Genomic DNA, 20,623 nt, shown 5'->3' on the forward strand with positions numbered 1-20,623 from the left:
TCAACCACTTGGAGCCTTGCTAAGCGGTGAACCCCTTGAGGCTCCTCCTCCTAGGAGATCTGGGTGGTGGTACTGTTGGCAGTTAATGCTGCCAAGTGGTGGTACCGCTAGAGCCTAGTCTCCGAGGCTTTGTCATGCGGTAGTACTACCAGACTAGACGATGGTACTGCCCAATGTCAGTCTATAAGTGATGGTACCGCCCAACAATGGTAGTGGTACTGCTAGTACCTAAAAAATCAAGGATGTGATATTTTTTGGCTCCAATTCTGAAGCCAATTGAGGGCTATAAATACCCCTTACTTCTCGGCTGGTAAAGCATAGAGAAATAATAAGAATTGAACCGAAACTATAGTGAAATAGCTTACAAAAGTTGAGAGTTCACCTCCATTGTTTTTAAGTATAGAAGTTTATAAAAGGAGAGTGAGCCACTTGTGAAAGTTCTATAAATGGGTGATTGATCTTTGCCCTTTAAGAAAGATCAATAGTGGAAACCAGTGATCTCATTGGAGGAGGTGTCAGTAGTGGATGTAGGTCAAACAACCGAACCACTATAAAATTACCGTGTTCTCTTCTTGGTGTGTACTTTACTTTTGCTGCATTATACTCTACTTCATTCCAAACTATCCAATCCCCTCCTATCTACTCACTTACAAACTTATTCGAGTCAAACATCTTTTCAAAACGGTTTTTGTTGAACTAAGAGTTTCATCGCACGAAGTTTTTCGAAATTATAAATTTATCATTTTTATCCGCTACACTAATTCACCCCTTTCTCTTAGTGTCATTCTTGATCCTAACATGAGGATATTTTAGCAAGCCCTTTTCTTTTATCTATAAAGCAACTTCAGTCTTGGTCGAGTTCAGGGGGTCAATTCAGACCTCGGGAGAGGCAGGTTAGGTTATTTATTTTTCCTCTATCGTGGTGACATTGGGGTGGGGGCGGATTATGGTTGCTTTGACCTCGATCTCTTGTGAGACTCTCCACACTTGCCTAAGACCATTGTATCAATGGCAATGGACTAATTGACCCTTTAAAGTATCTCGAGGACCATCCTTGGTGTCCTCTCTACTAATGACCAAAAGAGGCGGGTGGGCTTTAGTCCCATCATAAAGGACTGGATCATGAGTGATGGGTGAGCATTATCCATGCCTTGGATCTTGTTCGTGAATCGGGTGATGAAGTACGAAAATGTCTCCTTCTTGCCTTGTTTAAGCTCGAGAATCATTACTATCGATGGCCTCGAGTGCATATTCCTAAGGAAGTCGAGCTCGAACTCTTTTATAATTTGAGCAAAGGAGCTAATGGAGAGCGACCTTAAATGAGTGCACCACTCTTTTGTCGAGCCTCTTAAAGTGGTTAGGAAGGCGCAACACATTGGGGCATCCATAGTACAATGATATTTGAGCTTGAAAGATGCAATATACTCCACTAGGTTAGTAGTACCATTAAAGGCCTCCAATGATGGGAGGTAAAATTTTGTCGGGATTGAATCCTCTTAGATTTCCTAGATAAATAGTGATTGACCCTAGGTGGGGTTAACTTGCTCACTCTTGGATTATTGAAAGTCTCGATGCATCTCTTTTAAGCATCGATCCATTTGCTATAGTTGGATCCTAAGAGAGTTGTCAGTTGAATCGATAGAGTGAGTCTCAGATTCAAGTGGAGTAGAGCGGTGGTGGGTGATTTACTGAACTTCAGAATTGAGGAGCGGGGCGGTTGCTCGGTCGGTGATTCGGTGGGCCTCGGATGCCCTTAAGAGGCTAGCAACTTATCGGGTGGGGAGACCTTAACGGATGTCGATGCTAGTAGTTGTCGAGTTGCCGACCATGACATCACTTGTTGGGCTAGACAAGGTAGAAGAAGGGCAACAACCTGCATCATGTTGGTTAGTGCTTGCACTTGCTGGGTAAGGCTTAAGAATGCCTGAATAGAGATGAGTAGATGGCCCGGTGGCACTCCCAGGGGTAAGAGTCTCGGGTCATTGAACGGACACCAGTACCGTATCAATATTTGTGCCGAAATGGATGCATCCATGTGGGGAAATGGTGGCTACTGCTTCGTCTAAGCAAAAGTGTTGTAAGTCGAGGGAAAAGCCTCATCACCTGGGCATTTATTGATAGGTTCAGCTTGTGGATGCTCCTGCGTTATTAGGCCATCCTTTCAACACCAAAATATTAAGAGAAAATATCGTTGATATCCTTGTCAGTCCAATATCGCTCGGATCCATATGTGTAGATTATCTGAAATGAAAAGTGTCTCCTCAAATCAGAAGAGGCTTCTTGAGTCGATTCCTCCTATGTTTAAGTTAGTCCCGAGATCAATTTATGTGGGTTTATATTCTCGATTTTAATACCCCATACTAGAGTTGATCTAACATGAGAGAGAGAATATTTTTATAAAGATTTCATAGTGGATGCAGTTTATAATCGTCCGAGCTTACCCTTGGACTCTCATGAACATTTTCATAAATATTCTGTAGAAGAAATATCTTATAATCATCTCGAATTGCTCTTTGGACTCCTGATCGCACGAGCAAACGAGTGGTACGTTGGTCTTTTTCTTCTAAGATGGAAAGTGCCTCCTCAAATCAGAAGAGCTTCTTGAGTTAATTCCTCCTATGCTTAAGTTAGTCCCGAGATCATCAATTTTTATGGGTTTATGTTCTCGATTTTAACACCCCATACTAGAGTTGATCTAACATAAGAGAAAGATAAAATATTTTTGTGCAGATTTCATAGTGGATGCCGTTTATAATCGTCCGAGCTTACCCTTGGACTCTCATGAATATTTTCACGAATAGTCTGGAGAAGCGATATCTTATAATCATCTCGAATTGCTCTTTGGACTCTTGATCGCACGAGCAAACGAGTGGTAGGTTGGGCTTTTTCTTCCACGGATCTTAGTGCATGATGACCGATTATGTAATATATATATATATATAAATAAAGTAAGGCACTTAAATTACTGATTACGTGGGTGGCCATCGCGTTATTGTGATATATATTATATAGTTCCCGACCACCACGAATTACGTGGGTGGCCACTTGGTCGCTTCCTCTCCTCACAACACACCAAAAAAGAATGAGAAGATTGCCGCCTCTTTAACAAGAATTAGACACCAAAGAAAGAGGAAAGGCAAAAGAGGGCAAAGAGATGCTCTGTTCCGGTGGAATAGTGAGACCCCCCTCGAAGCCGCTCGTCCCTCGCCATCCGAGCTGGAGATTCGCTCCGACGAGTAAGATCCAGAGGCAGCAGCCGCCGGCGATCTTGAGGTGGACGCCGAAGGCCTCGGGAGACGCCGATGCTGCTGTCCCTTCTTCCTCCTCGGTCGACACGGCCGGCCCCGGTGATTTGGCCGAGAAAAACCCCGCAGGGTATTCTTCTCAAGTCTTTGTTTTCTACGTTAAGACCGAGCTGACTTTGATGTTTGCGATTGCGTCGACATCATCGTTCGCTGAGTTCTTGGTTTAATTTTATTCGAGACTGTAGTTTTTCTTCATAACATAACCAGTTTGGCGATGTCACCCTCCTGTGACTATTAGGAGACATGAAAAAAGCCGTTTGATTTTTCTAGACAAGGTAATCAGGTCATGTTTGCTGAATGATTTGAAGTCAATGCTCCTTCTTAAAAACAGCCTAGTGTACCAGTGTTGTCGTCTTTATGAATTCCTTTTGGATTCCGTCATATGTGTATGAAATAATCCTCGTATGTTGCCATGTAATAAAGCATGCTTTGATGTGGATAATCTCCAAACTATTGCAGTTCATGTACATTCTTTCTCCTTATGTTGATTTATTATGCCATTTTTCTACAAATGCAGCTTTTGTATAATCGAAGGACCTGAAACGGTTCAGGATTTTGCAAAAATGGAATTGCAAGAAATCCAAGACAACATCAAAAGTCGTCGAAATAAGATCTTTTTGCACATGGAGGAGGTGAGTTTTTCTTGATCTACTAAGCACATATGAAATTAGATGAATGGTATCATATTTGTTAGCTTATATTAGACTTCAGTGAAATTATATCAGAAATGGTTTCGTGAGTGCCCCTTTGTAAAATATATCAGACTTTGCTGATTTATAGTAAATTATATCAGAAATGGTTTCATGAGTGTCTCCTGATTGGCTCATAGATTAATCAAGGATTTAGTATCACGTGCAAATAAAAATATAGCACAATATTTACTAGATCAAATATTAAAGTCACTTGGATTGAATTTAAGTGATCCATTTAAAAAAATAATATTGAGAAATCAGAAGGATTATCCATCAAAGGGAGGTTATATGGCCTTATCTATACCTTCTTGTTCTTGCATCCGAATGATCTCTTCCTTGTTCAGCACAGAAGAAGCCCAGAAGTTCATCAAAGAGGCAATATGCATTTTAGCTCTGTCATACTTAGTCAACTCGGTTTTAAGATCAACCAAATGGGGAAAAAAATATAATACCTATTGGGAAAAATACAGATTGTCTTGTCCTTATGTACCTTTGAAACTGTACTGTCAGGAATACTTGCTGCTTATGCAAAAGAAGATACAGATGAACCCTGAAGTACTTGACGGCAGTTTGCCCCGATGATGTGAGGAAATTAAAAGATTTATAGCACAGACATAGATCCTATGCTATCCACCTGATACTTTGTGGTGGTGTAACATATACTCATTCTGTAAACAATCATTTTTGTGCATGACTTCATAGATAAGATCAGTAGATTAACATATGCTGCAAGTCTCCAGGAGTGAGTGCCTAACCTAATCCAGTAAGTTGTGTAGTATATTGCAAATTATAGTTCGCTTGTCCTGACAATTTGCTTCTTCAACAATTCCTTTTGACCTTTTGCAGGTTCGCAGGCTAAGGATACAACAGAGAATAAAAAATGCTGAACTAGGAATTTTTAACGAGAAACAAGAAAATGAACTTCCTGACTTCCCTTCATTCATACCCTTTCTGCCTCCCTTGGTAATTGTTTATGAAGCATTGGGTTTATTTAATATCTACTTTAGTCTCTGTAAATATGCAAGTCTTTTACGAACTGTATTGGAATCAGACACCAGCAAATCTGAAGGTGTACTATGCTACATGCTTCACTGTCATTGGGGGGATCATCATCTTTGGTGGCCTTCTTGCACCAACTGTAAGTCTCCTCAAAATTACTTGTTGTTACTATTGATTTTCAAGCTTGGCAAAATAAATAGAAAGAAACATGAATATGCCATGATAATGATAGTGTCTGCTATCAGTTTATCTACTCATCGCTGATTACATGATAATGAAGTGTGCAAAACTGTAAAGAAATACCATTACATGATTATATTTTAGTCAATTTTCATCAAAAATTGAGTGATGAGACACATAAAAACATTCACTTGTCAGACAAACTTGGAATTACTAACTATCAAAGGGATTTAAATTATCAAATTTTTGTAGACCTCAGCTCTTAGTGCATTTGACAGTTGCCATTTGTTAGTTCACTTGTCCACATAAACAACATGTATCCGAGAAAAAGATTTGTTGCAGTCATGATAATTGCTTATCTAGATTAACCTGATTTCGGTTTGCGTGGTGCGAGGAAAAGGCGATGTACCTCTCGATTAGATATAGTTTCTTCACTTGTAACTTCACGTGCATCTATGAAGCCAAGTCTAATATGCATAGTTTACATATATGTTGTGTGTTAACATGCATATCCATATCCCATAAAAATACATGTTAAGATTCATGCAAATATGGGTACCTTACCTCTGTAATTAAAATATCTAACCAACTTATCTTTAATGTTTCATCCATTCTACCAGGTTTTGTGCCACAATATCTTACTTTGGTGCAAGTTTCTCACTTTCCATAAATGCTCCTGCTTCCTGGAACGATTTGAGATGCACTGTATTTTTGCAGGAAACCTTCATGGTTAAGCTGTTCTTAGTGACAAACAAAACCATATACAGATCAAATATGGGCTTTCTGATTTATAAGTGAATTAACATATTAAAAAGGAATATCTTATGAACTAACTAATAATTTACGAACTAAATTTCAGTATTAGGGTTGTTTTTGACTGCTTGCGATTGTGTGTTCTTAATTGAGGAGAGCTGAAGCATCTCTAGATTATACATCACAACTAATTGTCTAGAATTGAGATAATTCAGGAGAGTTCTCTGCTTCTTAGCTTTAATATGGGTTTGTTGTCTGTCTTGAAGCATATGAGCAGAAATCACAACTGTGTCTTGTGCAAGTAGAAGTGATATATGCCATATTTTCATCTGTAAATACACTTGTTCTGGTGGACATGCATCAGCACTTCTTGAAACATGAACTTTCTCCTGTTTCCATTTAATATTTGATTCTATTATGGGTATACATTGACCTGGTAACTTTTATTTCCCTTCTCTCTCTTTCCAGCTGGAGCTCAAGTTGGGACTAGGGGGAACATCTTATGCAGATTTTATACGTAGTATGCATTTGCCAATGCAACTAAGGTACTGTCTTGGCTGTGATGCACTTAGGATAAAAGATGAACTATACTGGTTTGCTCACTGTCATTTGGCACAGGAGTTTCTTTGAGAGTTCGACCATCAAGTTTATAACTGTGACATGTTTTTAACCTGTTGAAGCAGCTTGTTAATTATAATTTCTAAGTCCAAAGGTGATCTGTTCTACCATTTTTACTATAAGAATGATTTCTTTATGTTTTTTATCGACCTATAAGTTGTTGATCTAATAGGTAGCACTTGCTACACTTTTTGACTTCGTAGTTCATTAAGTTCCTCAATAATTATGACTATATCTGTTCTGGACAAATATGGTTATATAATTTAATATCCATTTGATATTCATATCCACTGATTAAAAGTGGATATGAATATGAATATTTCCAATATTTAATCCTTACCCAACCATTATTTGTCACTACTTTAGGGGCTTTGAATAATTCAAACCTATCGTATTTCTTTAGTAGGTGGGCTACTTGGGCAAGGTTGGTAAAACTCCAAATATTGGGATGAGCAGTATTTCTGAGACTGTGTTGTGGATACTTTGATGCGGGAGTGATTGGAACCATCGTTGTATAGTACAGTTGTCTTGTGCTATCCTTAGGAAAATGTCTCAAAGTCAAAATTTGAAACTTAAAAAATGATGGCACTCAAGAAAATAGATAACATTTGAAATGGTATATTATTTTTATAATATATAACAGGCTACCCAGTTATCAGTTCAGCATTCAGATTGTTACCATCATTAGATTGAACCATACCCCCAAAACATATTATACGAGCCTATGAGTTAGATTTCCAGATAATTGTCATTGCAATTTGTTATAATGCCTTTCATTCTTGAAGGATGCTGATCTCTCTTAAATGCAACTGAAACTTTGGGATACGAAGTGTTGATAGTTTTTTTAAAAAATAATGTATTTATTGCATATGTTGCTTGTTATTTTCCTCTTTTGTAAAATTGAAAGTGCCATTTTGTTTTGGTGAATTCGAGAGCCTGACACGTTCTCTTAGTTTAGTTTGTTCGGGCAATAAATAGAATACCAACTATCACCTCTTCATGTATGCAAAGCATAAATTTTTTCTTTATTACTCCTGGTTTTTTCTTGTGAAGAACATTCCTTAATCAGCATTTTTAACTTTTTTGAGCGAATGATGTTAAAGGCATTATTATAGTATGCTTTTGCATTATTTGCCAATTTTTTGGGTTGTATATTCATAACAGGCTACCCAGTTATCAGTTCAGCATTCAGATTGTTACCATCATTAGATTGAACCATACCCCCAAAACATATTATACGAGCCTATGAGTTAGATTTCCAGATAATTGTCATTGCAATTTGTTATAATGCCTTTCATTCTTGAAGGATGCTGATCTCTCTTAAATGCAACTGAAACTTTGGGATACGAAGTGTTGATAGTTTTTTTAAAAAATAATGTATTTATTGCATATGTTGCTTGTTATTTTCCTCTTTTGTAAAATTGAAAGTGCCATTTTGTTTTGGTGAATTCGAGAGCCTGACACGTTCTCTTAGTTTAGTTTGTTCGGGCAATAAATAGAATACCAACTATCACCTCTTCATGTATGCAAAGCATAAATTTTTTCTTTATTACTCCTGGTTTTTTCTTGTGAAGAACATTCCTTAATCAGCATTTTTAACTTTTTTGAGCGAATGATGTTAAAGGCATTATTATAGTATGCTTTTGCATTATTTGCCAATTTTTTGGGTTGTATATTCATTTCTCACTGGATATTTGCATAATGATTTGCAGTCAGGTCGATCCAATAGTAGCATCCTTCTCAGGTGGAGCGGTAGGAGTTATATCAGCTTTAATGATTGTTGAGATCAACAATGTCCAACAACAGGAGCAAAAGCGTTGCAGATACTGTTTAGGCACTGGTAATCTTCAAGATCCTAAGCTTTCACTTGAAATTTATTAATTTATATCATTTTAATTACATCAAAATTTGTGATCTATTATTTATTGTTATTGTACACTCATATCATCTCTTATTCTTCTGCTGTGATGTTGAAGGGGTTTAGGTTTTAGGGTTATAGACAAGATGGACTGGTGGTGTGGGAAATGGTAACCTCAACCGAGGAGAAAAGGGGAGAACAGAGAAATTGATAGTTTTGTGTAGAATCAAGAATCCAGAAGCTTGCTTCTTTTGCTTATTATGGAATTCTTCCTTTGAGGTCGATAGCCATATATTAAATGCCTTGATTGCTGGATGAAATATGCTTCGAGTAGTGACAATGCTAGTTGAATAGTAATTATATCTTATGACATTATGGTATGCGTGCTAGCCAAAATGAAGAAAATTCTTTGATTCAGAATAAGTCGATTTGTATGTCGATGAGAACTCATTCATGTTACGTAGAAACCATTGCACTTATATTGATCGATTGAGTACTAAACCAAACAGTCTTTTTTCCTGCTTAACAGCTTATGAAATACTCTAATGGAAGGATTGTTAGCCTTGATAACAATCTTTGATTTAGAGTTCAAATGGAATTTACTATCCAAGGCAGGCGAACAGGTTGCCCGTGTTTCCCATGTATTCTATCTGATAAATTTATTCATATCACATGCAGGTTATCTCGCATGTGCTCGCTGTTCAAGCACAGGAGCTCTTGTTTTAATTCAGCCTGTCGCCACAGTCAATGATGGTGATCAGCCTTTATCGCCGCCTCGAACAGAGAGGTGCTCGAATTGTTCAGGTTCAGGGAAGGTGAGATATAATGATGCAAATTGGCAGTTTTATGGATCCTGTTTGTTGTCTTATATGTTTTGTGAACTAACAATAATCCACCACTCTGCAACTACTTACTGAGACTAAAATTTTTATTGCTATTACCAGAAAATTCAATTTTTTCCCCATTCTATGCCTGTTTTTCTACAGCTCCCAGGTCAATAGATGGCTGGCCTTGTTGCTTGTCTTTGCCAATGTCACAAGAACTCATGCTAGGTGGCTTGTTTGCAGGTTATGTGTCCGACGTGTCTCTGCACAGGGATGGCTATGGCCAGTGAGCATGACCCACGGATCGATCCATTCGATTAGATCATGCAGGTCTCTTGTCAGTTCGGATTTCTGTGCATGGTTTCAGTTAGCAGTTTCTAAATTCACCAGCGGATTGGTTGGGCCGGCTGTATGTTTCTTCTTTGAAGCATTCCTCCTACATGACACTCGCAGTCCATATGTAATGTATATACAGGCAAAAAAGAGAAGCTTCGTTGAGAAAGAATGGGGAAGCTAACCGAGGTCCCTCCCTGAATGCTGAATTCCGTGATTATATTACGTTGCAGATGGGTAAAACATTAGAGTCTTGTTTAAAGTGCGTAAGATGATGACCAATGATATACAGAATAATGCTGATGATGCCTGACGTGTCTTGCAGTTGGACTGCGTGAAAAGACGTGCTTGTCATATAATAATAATTGGTTCTAAAGGACATTATATATATGTCTATACATATGTATATATATGTTTTTACTCGCAGGTCAAAGTGAGATTGTGATTTATCATGTGAAAAATCAACATATGAATGGAAATAAAATATGATCGAAATGTCTGGCCTCAGATGGGTGAGCTTGGTCAGAGCTCAAGTTCGCAAAGTATTTGGAGAGCATGTGTCTGCCTTAATGCCTTCACTGTGAGCTCAAGTTGCATGTTAAATTAATCGTCAAAGAATAATGCGTTACATTGTTATGCTCGTCGTTCATTACAATATTCTCTCATATGCCGTAATAATTATTATATATATATATAATAAGTGGTAGGAAATGTGCTTACCAATTTGTGGCCATATGGATCCAAACCAATCTCATGTACTTTTGGTCCCGGCAAGAAAAACCCAACACCGTAGGCGTGGAGCCCAATCCGGCCCATTTCCGTCGTCTCACGTTCACGTGCGAGGCATGCACGTGCAAAGACCATTTGATGGTATTGAAGTTGGACACAGTGGACAGAGTGGTCATTGACCGATTTATCGAGCAACGCAACCTAAACCCCGTCGCCCCCTTCCATTTACCACAGCTTCCAAAACCCTTCTTTCTCAGATCCATCTTACTGCCAGGTATGGCGGCGGAGCCCGAAAACAGTGCCGGAAACGAAACCTCCGCCGAAGCCGAGACCAAGGCGGAGGTGCCATCCTCCCCCGCCGCGGAGGCCGAGACCGAGGAGAACGACGCCGCCGCCGAGGAGGATGAGGAGGAGGAAGAGGAGGATGAGGAGGAGGCCGAGGAGGAGGAGGCGGCGGAGGACGAGTCTCCTCCCGCCGAGGCTGCCCCGACGGCGCAGGGTGGCGGCGTGGAAGTCAAGAAGTGGCCCGGGTGGCCCGGAGACAACGTGTTCCGCCTCGTAGTGCCCGTTCTGAAGGTGGGGAGCATCATCGGCCGCAAGGGGGAGCTCATCAAGAAGCTCTGCGAGGAGACCAAGGCTCGCGTTCGGATCCTTGAAGGGCCCATCGGCGTCAGTGATCGCATTGTTAGTCTTTCGCCCCTTGTTTTAGGGTTTCTTTTAACGATGTTTTCTTCCTGTCGATCTATAACTTTTTTATGTCTAGCATCTGATTGGCTTCTTAGTTTGCGAAAGAATGGTTCTTTCTTTGATGACTGAAAGATTTGAAGTTGATAGTTGGAATTACGAACCCAAAGTTCCTAAATTTGTGTTAATCTCACGAAATAACAGGACGAAAGGAAAATAGTGGCTTTTATTTGCCAACTTTTGTGAAGGTGACTGTTTTAGAAGGCTTCATTGGGTAACCGCAGGTTTGAAAATTGGGGCATTTCACCATAATGATTGTCTTATGAACTTTCAACTGAAGTCCCATGCGTGTGTTTATGTAGAAGGCTTCATTGGGTAACCGCAGGTTTGAAAATTGGGGCATTTCACCATAATGATTGTCTTATGAACTTTCAACTAAAGTCCCGTGTGTGTGTAGAAGGCTTCACTGGGTAACCCCAGGTTTGAAAACTGGGGCATTTCACCATAATGATTGTCTTATGAACTTTCAACTAAAGTCCCGTGTTTTTGTGTGTGTGTGTGTGTGTGTGTGTGTGTGTCTTATGAAATTGGGGAAATTGGGGCATTTCACCATAATGATGTGCTTACTTGGTTGATATTAGTATGTAACATTGGAGATCTTGGAAGTTGACACTGATGGAGATTAAGAATTTCCATGTTTGTTCCCGTGTTTGTGTGTGTGTGTGTGTGTGTGTCTTATGAAATTGGGGAAATTGGGGCATTTCACCATAATGATGTGCTTACTTGGTTGATATTAGTATGTAACATTGGAGATCTTGGAAGTTGACACTGATGGAGATTAAGAATTTCCATGTTTGTTCCTTCTTCCCTCTCTCTCCTCTAACAACACATATGTATCTATGTCTACAAAACAAATGTAGACATAGAGTGGAGGCAAAAATTTCAGTGTTCATGATAAGAGAGGAAATAGAGTGGAGACAAAATTTTCAGAAAATCATAATTTGATGTGGTTAAGAACTTTTGAGGCTGCTGCTTCTCTCTTTTTCTACATATGTAATACATATATATGTATGTCCATACTAAAGTTAGATATGTATACAATGTATATAATACACCAAAACAACAACAAAGCTGTAAGTTCTAACTATTTAGGGTCGGCTACATGGATTTTTTCGCTATTGAGAATGAAATACACAAAAGAAAGAGCTGTCGTAAGAACGGAAATAAAATTCATGATAGCATTTAGTGGAGTGCTTATATAAGGCGGGTTTTGTATAGCACATCAACTTAAGTTGCTGCATTGGGGCATGCACATGCAAGGTGTCCAAGGCCTAGACGGTCTTACCAGAAAGCAGCAAACTTCTTACCTTTATGTTTTTCTGTTGCACCTTTGTATGGTTGAAGAATCATAGAGATCCTTGCTTTGTGATGCAAGGGTATGTTTAAAGAACTTTTAGGATATTATTCTTAGATCCTACAATTTGTGTGCAATGTGTTGTATGTGCCCTGGGCAATCATCTACTTGAAGATTGTTCACATTTCATAAATCCTTTTAACTAATGGAGATATTAAACCTGTGAAATATTGAAAAGGTTCTCAACATGTTTTAGTTCATTAAGTTTGTTGGTTCAATATGTAGATTTATCTGTATTGTTATCTAGGCCATTTTATCTTGTATCTACCATGCATGGGCTTTTTTTTTGTTGTTTGGTTGTTTTGAAATTGAGATACTTGTTTTACTTTTTCATGTTCAGGTTCTGATATCTGGTAAAGAAGAACCAGAAGCTGAGATATCCCCAGCTATGGATGCTGTGCTAAGAATCTTCAAACGTGTTAATGGTATTTCAGATATCAGCTCAAACTCAGGATCTGTTCCTGGTACATGTTCAGTCCGATTGTTGGTGGCCTCATCACAAGCTGTGAATTTGATCGGGAAGAAAGGTGAAGCAATAAGGTCTATTCAAGAGAGTAGTAATGCCACTGTGCGGGTTCTATCAGGTATGTGCTTCTATGTCCTTACATAATTGGTGACAAGAAACTGAAATTTGGATTATCTGTTCTTTTGGTTGATATTTTCCTGGTAAACTAATTTTGCTTAATCATATCTGGTTTCTATTTCTGCTTAATATGATTACTAGGATCTTTATGCCAACTTAAGAGCACATGATAAATCTGAAACTCTTTTCTTTTGCTCTCAAAGAATGAGATGTGTTGTGTTGCATTGTGTTGACGAACTTGAATGATATCTCACTTGTACGCTTGTGGGGTAAATAGCTGACTTTTGGACAGTGACGAAAATTTGACCATCCATATGGACAATATCTTAATGAATGATACAACCATTGAGAAGTATATGAGTTTCTGATCTGAAACTATAATAGTTCCTGGTCTTGTAGTTGCTATACCCAAATAGCAGTTTACTAGGCCTACATGCTGTGAAGCTGCCTTTCTATGTGGAGCCAGGTAGATACCTGAGTTCACTCAAAAAGGCTTGACAATGTCTAGATGGAAAGTCGATAAATAAAAGTATAACAAGCTGTCGAATAGGCTTAAAGTTTTGAATGGATCAACCATATGCAAAAAATGTGCCACTCAACTGATATGTAACAACTATTTTTCTATTCACATGACATTTTGGGATATATTAATTTACCAAAGATAACTATTTTTATTAGTATGCAATATATCTAAAACACATGGCATCTGATTCTTTTATTGCATAGGAGAGTTGCCATTTTATGCTGCTCCAGATGAAAGAATTGTAGAAATACAGGGTGAATCATTGAAGGTCCTCAAAGCCCTTGAAGCAGTTACTGGGCATCTCAGGAAGTTTTTGGTTGATCACAGTGTACTTCCTTTGTTTGAGAAGAGTGTAAGACTTTCTTCAAATGCTTGAACTTTAACTTTATTTACAATGTGGGCCATGCCAACTAGATGTTTATTAATAATCGGTATCACTTTCCAATATTTTGTTAGTATAATACACCAGTTACACAAGACAGGCCAGTTGACACATGGGGTGAAAACACTCAATCTTATAGCCACGGCGTGCAACAGTCTGCAATTGGCAATGACTATGGTCTTCCTTTGAAGAGAGATTCCTTTTTTATTGATCGTGAATCTCAATTAGACTCACAAATACCACGTAGCGGACTGGCATTATATGGACAGGATCCTGCTGTCTCTGGTTTACGTTCTTCGGCGCTCGGGCGCACTGGCAGTGCTTTAGAGGTACTTGATCCGTCGTCCCTTACTGTCACTGCAAGATTGTTAGAATTTTTTTTACGTTCTTGCATGCTTGTTTTGTGGTTTTAGTCTTTATATGCATGATTGCTAAGAGTTTCAAAACATGCATAGGGATATAACAAGCATGCCTAGGAATGTTTTTTAGTTATCTTTGATGACATGTGCCTTATGCACTTTATGTTTTTTAGGCATCGTAGATAATTGAAAAAGAAACCGGATCAAATTATTTGCTGATTCATTGCTCTGTTCAGATGGAGAAATATTAGTTGTCGACCATTTACCTTCGGAGGAATAATCTACAGATTCAATATCTAATGTCATCGAAAACATCGAAGCATTTCAATTGTGGATTTATATTTTCTTACATTAGATGAGTACTATACATATTGCTAAATCAAGAACTTGCCTAGAAGATAAAAGATGTTGTGATCAATATGTTATGTCCTTGCCTACTCAAGTACCTCTGTTAGTTCCTACATCAATATTGTAGAACAGCTTCTTGGTTCTTAGCCAAAAACTTGTGGTAAAAGAAAATTGATTACTCTTTTTTTTTTTGAACTTATTGAAGTTCAGTTGGACAACATATACAGTGTTCAATTAGATTCTCCTAGAAGCTTTTTTGGTTCAGAAAACCATTGGCCATGGTTAAAAAGTAAAACAAACAGCAAGTGCCTGAAGTTGCATAATATTTTTACCTATTGTTCTAAGTACGAAGAAAATATGTGATAGATTTTTGTATTATTGCTTCAGAAATCATCTGATTGAGCCTGTTTTGTATTTGCTATATTGTTGAACTATATTTTGATCTGATTTGCCGATGCAGGTCACACAGAAAATGCAAATTCCACTTACATATGCGGAAGATATTATTGGTATAGGAGGGGGCAATATAGCATACATAAGACGTACCAGTGGAGCAGTAATTACTGTTCAAGAGACCAGAGGATTGCCCGATGAGATAACTGTTGAAATGAAGGGCACAACGGCACAGGTTCATGTTGCTCGACAGCTCGTTCAGGTAGCTTGCCCATGATTTTCCCCTGCCTTTTCCCTCCTCATGGATGATGGAGGGATAACACTTACGCAGGGGTGCCTACCTCTGCTGCTTTTCTCTCAACAATGACCTTGTTGCATTCTTCTATCCTCTGCAGGAGTTCATCACGGGGCGTAGAGAACCTGTGTCAAGCAACTATGGTGGTGTTGATACAGGATTGAGATCGAGTTACTCGCAGTTGGCGAGTACAGCATACCCATCCTCATCTTATGCATCACATTCCTACGGTGGATATGGTTCGTCTGGACTAGGAGGGTATGGTGGATATAGGCCTTGAGAAAGAGCCTCCTGCTGCTTGCACAAAAGCACCTTGTATGTCACTTAATGGGAGTTTATGTTTCTTGATCAGATTCAGTAATAGCTAAATATTAGTCTGTATGAGGTTCTCCACATGATCCAACAGTAACTGCATCTTTGTTTTTAATCTTTTGTTGGCTGCTAATTGTGGTGTGTGTGTGGTGCCATTCTGCTAGTGTAAATTTACTACCTGCATGGCAAGAAGACCTTAATGGAACGTTGGCTCTCGATTCTGGTTCAAGAGAAGGTTACTTTGATCGGTCGGAAAGGAGAGGTGCATTCTAAATATTATACTTTTTGATTTGTGCCGCACTCTAATTCCGCAATCTTGTATCAATAGGTTCCATACTAAATATTTGGAATGTAGTGTATGAATCTGCCTCATTCTTATACGGTCATGATAAAATATCTACACCTTTGCACCGAAGAGATCATATACTGCATATAGAACAGAACATATATTTGCGAAAACAAAATAAGATGGGCAAACTCGTCAGAGATTCCTGCTTCAGACTTTGCTTCGGAATCGAGTGGCACATGTTGTGATTTCACATGGTGAGAAACGTTGCGATGCTCGGAACAACTGTTCCACTAAGATCGGACGCCGCCTTATCTTTCCTTCGGCTCTCTTTCATTGTACAATACCTGCAAAATCGAAAAGGGGCATAGCTGCTGCATATTCTGCCATGGTTTGGGAAGGAAAACACAAAGAGTACCAGGGTGTGTGTACCTTATCAATTATGCCATATTCAACAGCTTCATGAGGAGTCAAGTACTTTGGTCGCCTGATGTCTTCGCTGATCTTCCAGGGAGGTTCTCCTGTGTGAAATGAGTAGAGACAAATCTAACGATGCAACTGCGTTAGCACCACGGACAAGGGACCAAGATGCAATAAAAATTAAAAGCAGAATGAAACAAGAAGCAAGAAAGTGTCACTGATAGATGAGATAAAAGACTACTCCCAAGAAATTGGATACCAGGTCCAAGATGACATTGAATGCTTAATACCAGTTCAAACTCCTACACTAGATTTATGTTCTCTACAAAGTGTACCACAAAGTGATATATGTAGCAAATGCATATGAAGATTAAGAAGCTATCACATGAAACCCTTTGGTTGGGACTGCCAATCAGCTTTTCTCTCTTTTTTTTTTTTTTAGCTTTGCACGTATGTCACATCGTTATCGTAGAAGACCTAATGTCCAATTTGTAGACAAGCAAGGCTGATCATCATATTCTATAGGACAATTAATACAGTATCTGGATTTGTGACAATCTAAATATTTTCCGTTATATGTTTTTGAGAACTTCAAATTGAAGAACGTGCAACAACACTTATCAGATATTCGCTAAACCAAATGTCCTGTCAACATAAAGCGAACTATACCCTTCGGCCAAAGGCAATTTACAAGGTGCTATTTCAGCATATAATGTATGCAAAATACAGGCTCAAGTTAACAATTTTCTTACCAACTCAAAGTTTGTGTCTCTTACTATTTTCCTTACAGAATCGGTATCTTCTTCTTGACATTGAGCAGCATGCTGCCAATCAGAGGAGATTGATATCATGTGATAAAACATATCAAGAAGCCCTCCAAAAAAAAAGTAGGAAAAAATAACAAAAAAGCCTGATAAATATTGTACCCTCCGGATCATTATTCTCGATGATGGCAAAGCAGCACGATGTCCTTTAGTACCAGCAGCCAAAAGTAGAGCAGCTTCTCCCCAAGCATTGCCAACGCAAAGTGTGAAAATTGGTGGTTTAACGAATCTTGTATCACGGAGAAACTTGTTAAACCATAAAACAAAGAAGACTTTAATTAACATTCAAAGTCCTCAATAATAACAAATTATCTATCAGCTCATTATGAGTTAAAGAAGAATTATGAGACAGATAAAGAAAAATCAAATGCAATTTTAAATGGTCAAACTAGATCATGCTCTCACCATCCAACTTCCAATTTAAACACTCTACACCTTGACCACCTACATGGGCCCATCTACATCGAATCTCATTTGGTTCATAAAAGGAACTTGGAGTTGCTATTGAAAAATAATTTTTCTTGAAATTTTCACCCTCAACAGTCGTCTACTTTTGTGCCAATCAAATCTTAGTCATTTTTTCAAGGATTTTTCAGCAAATGTCCAAATTTCTCTTTTGAATTTAACATCTTTTGTGGTGATTTCTATCACCGTACCATTTTGTACACAAGCTCACGATCAATCATTTTTTCAAGGATACTTTAGCAAATATTCCTATTTCCCTTAACCTCCTAACCTCCCTCCCTCTACAAGGTAAGGTATATAAGAACACTAGGAAAGAGCTGCTTCAGATAGGTGCACTGTATCATGGCAAAATCATCAGATTAGTTTCAAATCTTGCATGTACTTGGCTGACCTCATAACATCATAGATCGCAAAAGCCTCTGTGACAGACGGCAGTTTCTCTCCAACCTGCAAAGAGAAAATTTTATATCAGTTAATGCACCGACCACTTAAGAAACACCACATATGGCAACTTCTAACAAAAAGAATTCTGTCAACAATGATTTCGAGTGCGTTTGCTAATTCCCATGCCAAACTTGAAGAAACAATCTTTGTAACAGGTAACAGATTACTCCTTCTGCCTATATAGACAAAAGGGGTTGTCAATAACAATCATAATTCTCAAATACTTTGTGTTACTAATTTAGATCATCTTATCTGGATAACAGACCGAGTAAGACCACATCAACCATATGCAAATATTTAATCACTGAATAACTAAAAAGAAGGACAAGTGCTACAATGAACTAAATGCCAAATATTAACAAAGGTGCATGTATACAGGGTTCGGGGAAGGTCAACTGACATGGTCTTGGTCTTACCCCTGCTTGCAAGCAAGAAGGCTATGTTATTTCCATGGCTCAAACCTTGGTCACCCAAATCGTAAAAGAGCAACATGCCAGCCCTTGTGCACATAAATTCTCAATTTGACTTTTGTTCAATCATCCATCGGCCCTTCATGTCTCGATAGCAAGAGCCAAAGCCTTGTACCACCATTTTATTAATGCATCCACACATATGTCTCTTTTTGATAATGTCATAATCCATAAAGACTTGATATGATGAATGTTTAACACCATTTAAAGTCTGATGTGGATGCAGGTCAGATGGATCGCGTCAAAATAAGCCAACACGTAAATCAATCCGGATAACACATTATCAAATAGAAAGCTACAAGGCCTTACAATAACCAATATATGCTCTCTTGGTCCATATGAGGTTATATATTTTGTATATGTTCGCCATATGAATGAATAATAAATACATGTTCATCGTATGATAAGAGCATTAAGAAAGGGTTCTTGACCTTGGCAGCGCCAGCCGAGTTTATGTAAAGATTAATGGGCTGCACAGCATCCTCGGACTGAAGGTAAAGAAACTCTGCCAGGATGAGCTCCGTAACGGATGGGACGAGCGGCATGCCCAAGTATACGATCCGATTCTTGTACAAGGAAGACGCCAAATCTGGAGGCGGCGGCTCCCGAGCGTCATCTCTTCTAAAAGGGACGAGCTATCGACAAAAAATAGTCATACGCTTATGCAGGGGATAATCCACGGGTAGAAATTGCTTGAGCCGAATTCTAATCAGGTTTCCATCACAATCACTGATCGAGCAATTGATGGAGGAACAAGCACATCAAAACCCTAAACGATCAATCTAGAGCCTGATTCCAACAATTAGGAACAGAGTTGTATAGGCAGGCATGCATGCGTTTGCATATAGACTTGACCAATGGCAACCAAAAATCAACCGAGGCGAAACCGCGTAGCAAGAAACAAACATCAAATCAAGGAAGGGTTCAAGAATCTAAGACCGAGAGCAAGATCGATACCATTGAAGCGGAGAGGCAGCATTTCCGGGCAAAGGAGGCGGGCGAGGACGGACAACATAGCGAGGGCTTGGAGATCTTGTACCTCAAGAAATCGCCGGGAAGTCGACTTCCGGCAACGAAGCCTCCCGTGGAGCGGAGAGAAGGAGAAGCGGCGAGAACGAATGCCATTTTGGGTTCCGGTGCTCCTCCTCTCCCTCTCCCTCTCCCTCCACTAACCTCATTATATTGTTGACCAAAGTCAACCATCACTTCGCTTCTCCCAAAATAAAAATTAATATATAAGATTAAACAAATAAATGTTCATGAAATAATGTGACAAAAGAGAATGATTTTTTTGTGCATTGGATGATGTCGGTGGAGAGAGAAATGTGTGTGCCAACAGATAAGGTATATTTTGGGTTCAACTGATCAACACCCTACCACGGGACGCGTGACCTGCGGCCCCATCACGCTCAGTTTGATGAGGCGTCGACGTGCTCCGAGGTCAAAAGACTCGAGGCGAGGGCAACCGACGGCGAGAACTTCCGGCTGGTAGCAATTGGACCTGTCCCAGACCTCGAGATCGGGGCAGCAAGAAGAGACTATGCCGCCCGACGAGTTGCGGTCCGTGAGCACCAGGTATCCTCGATGGAGTAGGCCAATGAGGCGCCACAAGCGGCGCATTCAGGACCAGCTCCGTCAACGATGAGCACGTGAAGATGGAGTCGGGCAGATTCAGATCGACATACCAGCGATTGTAATTGCGGTACGCACGACGGCTTCTGAGCTCTCAGAAATGGAGCTTCCGGAGGCCGCAGCGGAGAGCGTGGTTCAGCCACTCAGCGACATTATCCTTGTCGTTGCGGGATCCGAGGGAGAGGCTGAGGGAGTGGATGGGCCGCTCACCGCGGGTGCGTAGCATGGTCGTGACGAACCTGTCGAACGCAAGAGGACAAGGAAAGGACGCGAAGTTGAAGTCGAGGTCGGTGACGGAGGTCCAGAGGCGAGATTCGATCTTCGCGAGAGGACAGTGGTCCGCACGGCGTATTTGGCGGGAAGGAAGGAGAGGATGCGGGTGAGGATGTCGTCCGGCAAGCTGCGGAAGGGTCCGTCGAAGCCTGACCATGCTGTCGTCAGGATTTGGCGTCGATGGGGTTGACCGTTGACGGAGACATCAGAGATGTGCAGGGAGAG

At 39.7% G+C, this 20,623-nt stretch overlaps 3 protein-coding genes across 3 annotated transcripts; 2 read left to right on the forward strand and 1 right to left on the reverse strand.

Moving 5' to 3' along the window:
- The first annotated feature begins 3,048 nt into the window (after nucleotides 1–3,048).
- Nucleotides 3,049–9,950, forward strand: LOC103994605 (protein ORANGE, chloroplastic). The gene is made up of 8 exons (XM_009414993.3): nucleotides 3,049–3,375; nucleotides 3,823–3,937; nucleotides 4,844–4,960; nucleotides 5,049–5,135; nucleotides 6,398–6,474; nucleotides 8,260–8,387; nucleotides 9,084–9,220; nucleotides 9,473–9,950. Exons 1-8 carry the CDS (start codon nucleotides 3,155–3,157, stop codon nucleotides 9,548–9,550), a joined length of 960 nt encoding a protein of 319 aa, XP_009413268.1. The 5' UTR covers nucleotides 3,049–3,154; the 3' UTR covers nucleotides 9,551–9,950.
- A 502-nt stretch (nucleotides 9,951–10,452) lies between these two features.
- On the forward strand, nucleotides 10,453–15,717 carry LOC135644412 (RNA-binding KH domain-containing protein PEPPER-like). The gene is made up of 6 exons (XM_065161956.1): nucleotides 10,453–10,975; nucleotides 12,730–12,973; nucleotides 13,699–13,847; nucleotides 13,952–14,206; nucleotides 15,045–15,239; nucleotides 15,373–15,717. The coding sequence occupies exons 1-6, from the start codon at nucleotides 10,568–10,570 to the stop codon at nucleotides 15,550–15,552; spliced, it is 1,431 nt and encodes a 476-aa protein (XP_065018028.1). The 5' UTR covers nucleotides 10,453–10,567; the 3' UTR covers nucleotides 15,553–15,717.
- Nucleotides 15,718–15,936: 219 nt separating this feature from the next.
- LOC135644413 (ATP-dependent Clp protease proteolytic subunit-related protein 4, chloroplastic-like) lies at nucleotides 15,937–20,003 on the reverse strand. Its single transcript, XM_065161957.1, has 8 exons — nucleotides 19,871–20,003; nucleotides 19,451–19,703; nucleotides 18,925–19,128; nucleotides 17,971–18,026; nucleotides 17,217–17,343; nucleotides 17,043–17,114; nucleotides 16,303–16,416; nucleotides 15,937–16,217 (listed from the first exon to the last, which is right to left on the reverse strand). Exons 2-8 carry the CDS (start codon nucleotides 19,694–19,696, stop codon nucleotides 16,182–16,184), a joined length of 855 nt encoding a protein of 284 aa, XP_065018029.1. The 5' UTR covers nucleotides 19,697–19,703; nucleotides 19,871–20,003; the 3' UTR covers nucleotides 15,937–16,181.
- Nucleotides 20,004–20,623: the final 620 nt, after the last annotated feature.

Source organism: Musa acuminata, chromosome BXJ3-8, assembly GCF_036884655.1.
Source record: "Musa acuminata AAA Group cultivar baxijiao chromosome BXJ3-8, Cavendish_Baxijiao_AAA, whole genome shotgun sequence".
NCBI classification, from domain to species: domain Eukaryota; kingdom Viridiplantae; phylum Streptophyta; class Magnoliopsida; order Zingiberales; family Musaceae; genus Musa; species Musa acuminata.

What these genes read in the sequence shown, in the direction of transcription:
- LOC135644413 (XM_065161957.1), bottom strand. Translation starts at nt 19,696, where the DNA reads ATGGTTGACTTTGGTCAACAATATAATGAGGTTAGTGGAGGGAGAGGG. An exon ending in GCGATCTATGATGTTATGAG is followed by an intron (nt 17,344 to 17,970) that starts GTCAGCCAAGTA and finishes CCGTGATACAAG; the next exon opens with ATTCGTTAAACCACCAATTT. An exon ending in GAGACACAAACTTTGAGTTG is followed by an intron (nt 16,417 to 17,042) that starts GTAAGAAAATTG and finishes TTGCATCGTTAG; the next exon opens with ATTTGTCTCTACTCATTTCA.
- LOC103994605 (XM_009414993.3), top strand. Translation starts at nt 3,155, where the DNA reads ATGCTCTGTTCCGGTGGAATAGTGAGACCCCCCTCGAAGCCGCTCGTC. An exon ending in GTGGCCTTCTTGCACCAACT is followed by an intron (nt 5,136 to 6,397) that starts GTAAGTCTCCTC and finishes CTCTCTTTCCAG; the next exon opens with CTGGAGCTCAAGTTGGGACT. An exon ending in CATTTGCCAATGCAACTAAG is followed by an intron (nt 6,475 to 8,259) that starts GTACTGTCTTGG and finishes AATGATTTGCAG; the next exon opens with TCAGGTCGATCCAATAGTAG.
- LOC135644412 (XM_065161956.1), top strand. Translation starts at nt 10,568, where the DNA reads ATGGCGGCGGAGCCCGAAAACAGTGCCGGAAACGAAACCTCCGCCGAA. An exon ending in CACTGTGCGGGTTCTATCAG is followed by an intron (nt 12,974 to 13,698) that starts GTATGTGCTTCT and finishes TTTATTGCATAG; the next exon opens with GAGAGTTGCCATTTTATGCT. An exon ending in TTCCTTTGTTTGAGAAGAGT is followed by an intron (nt 13,848 to 13,951) that starts GTAAGACTTTCT and finishes ATATTTTGTTAG; the next exon opens with TATAATACACCAGTTACACA.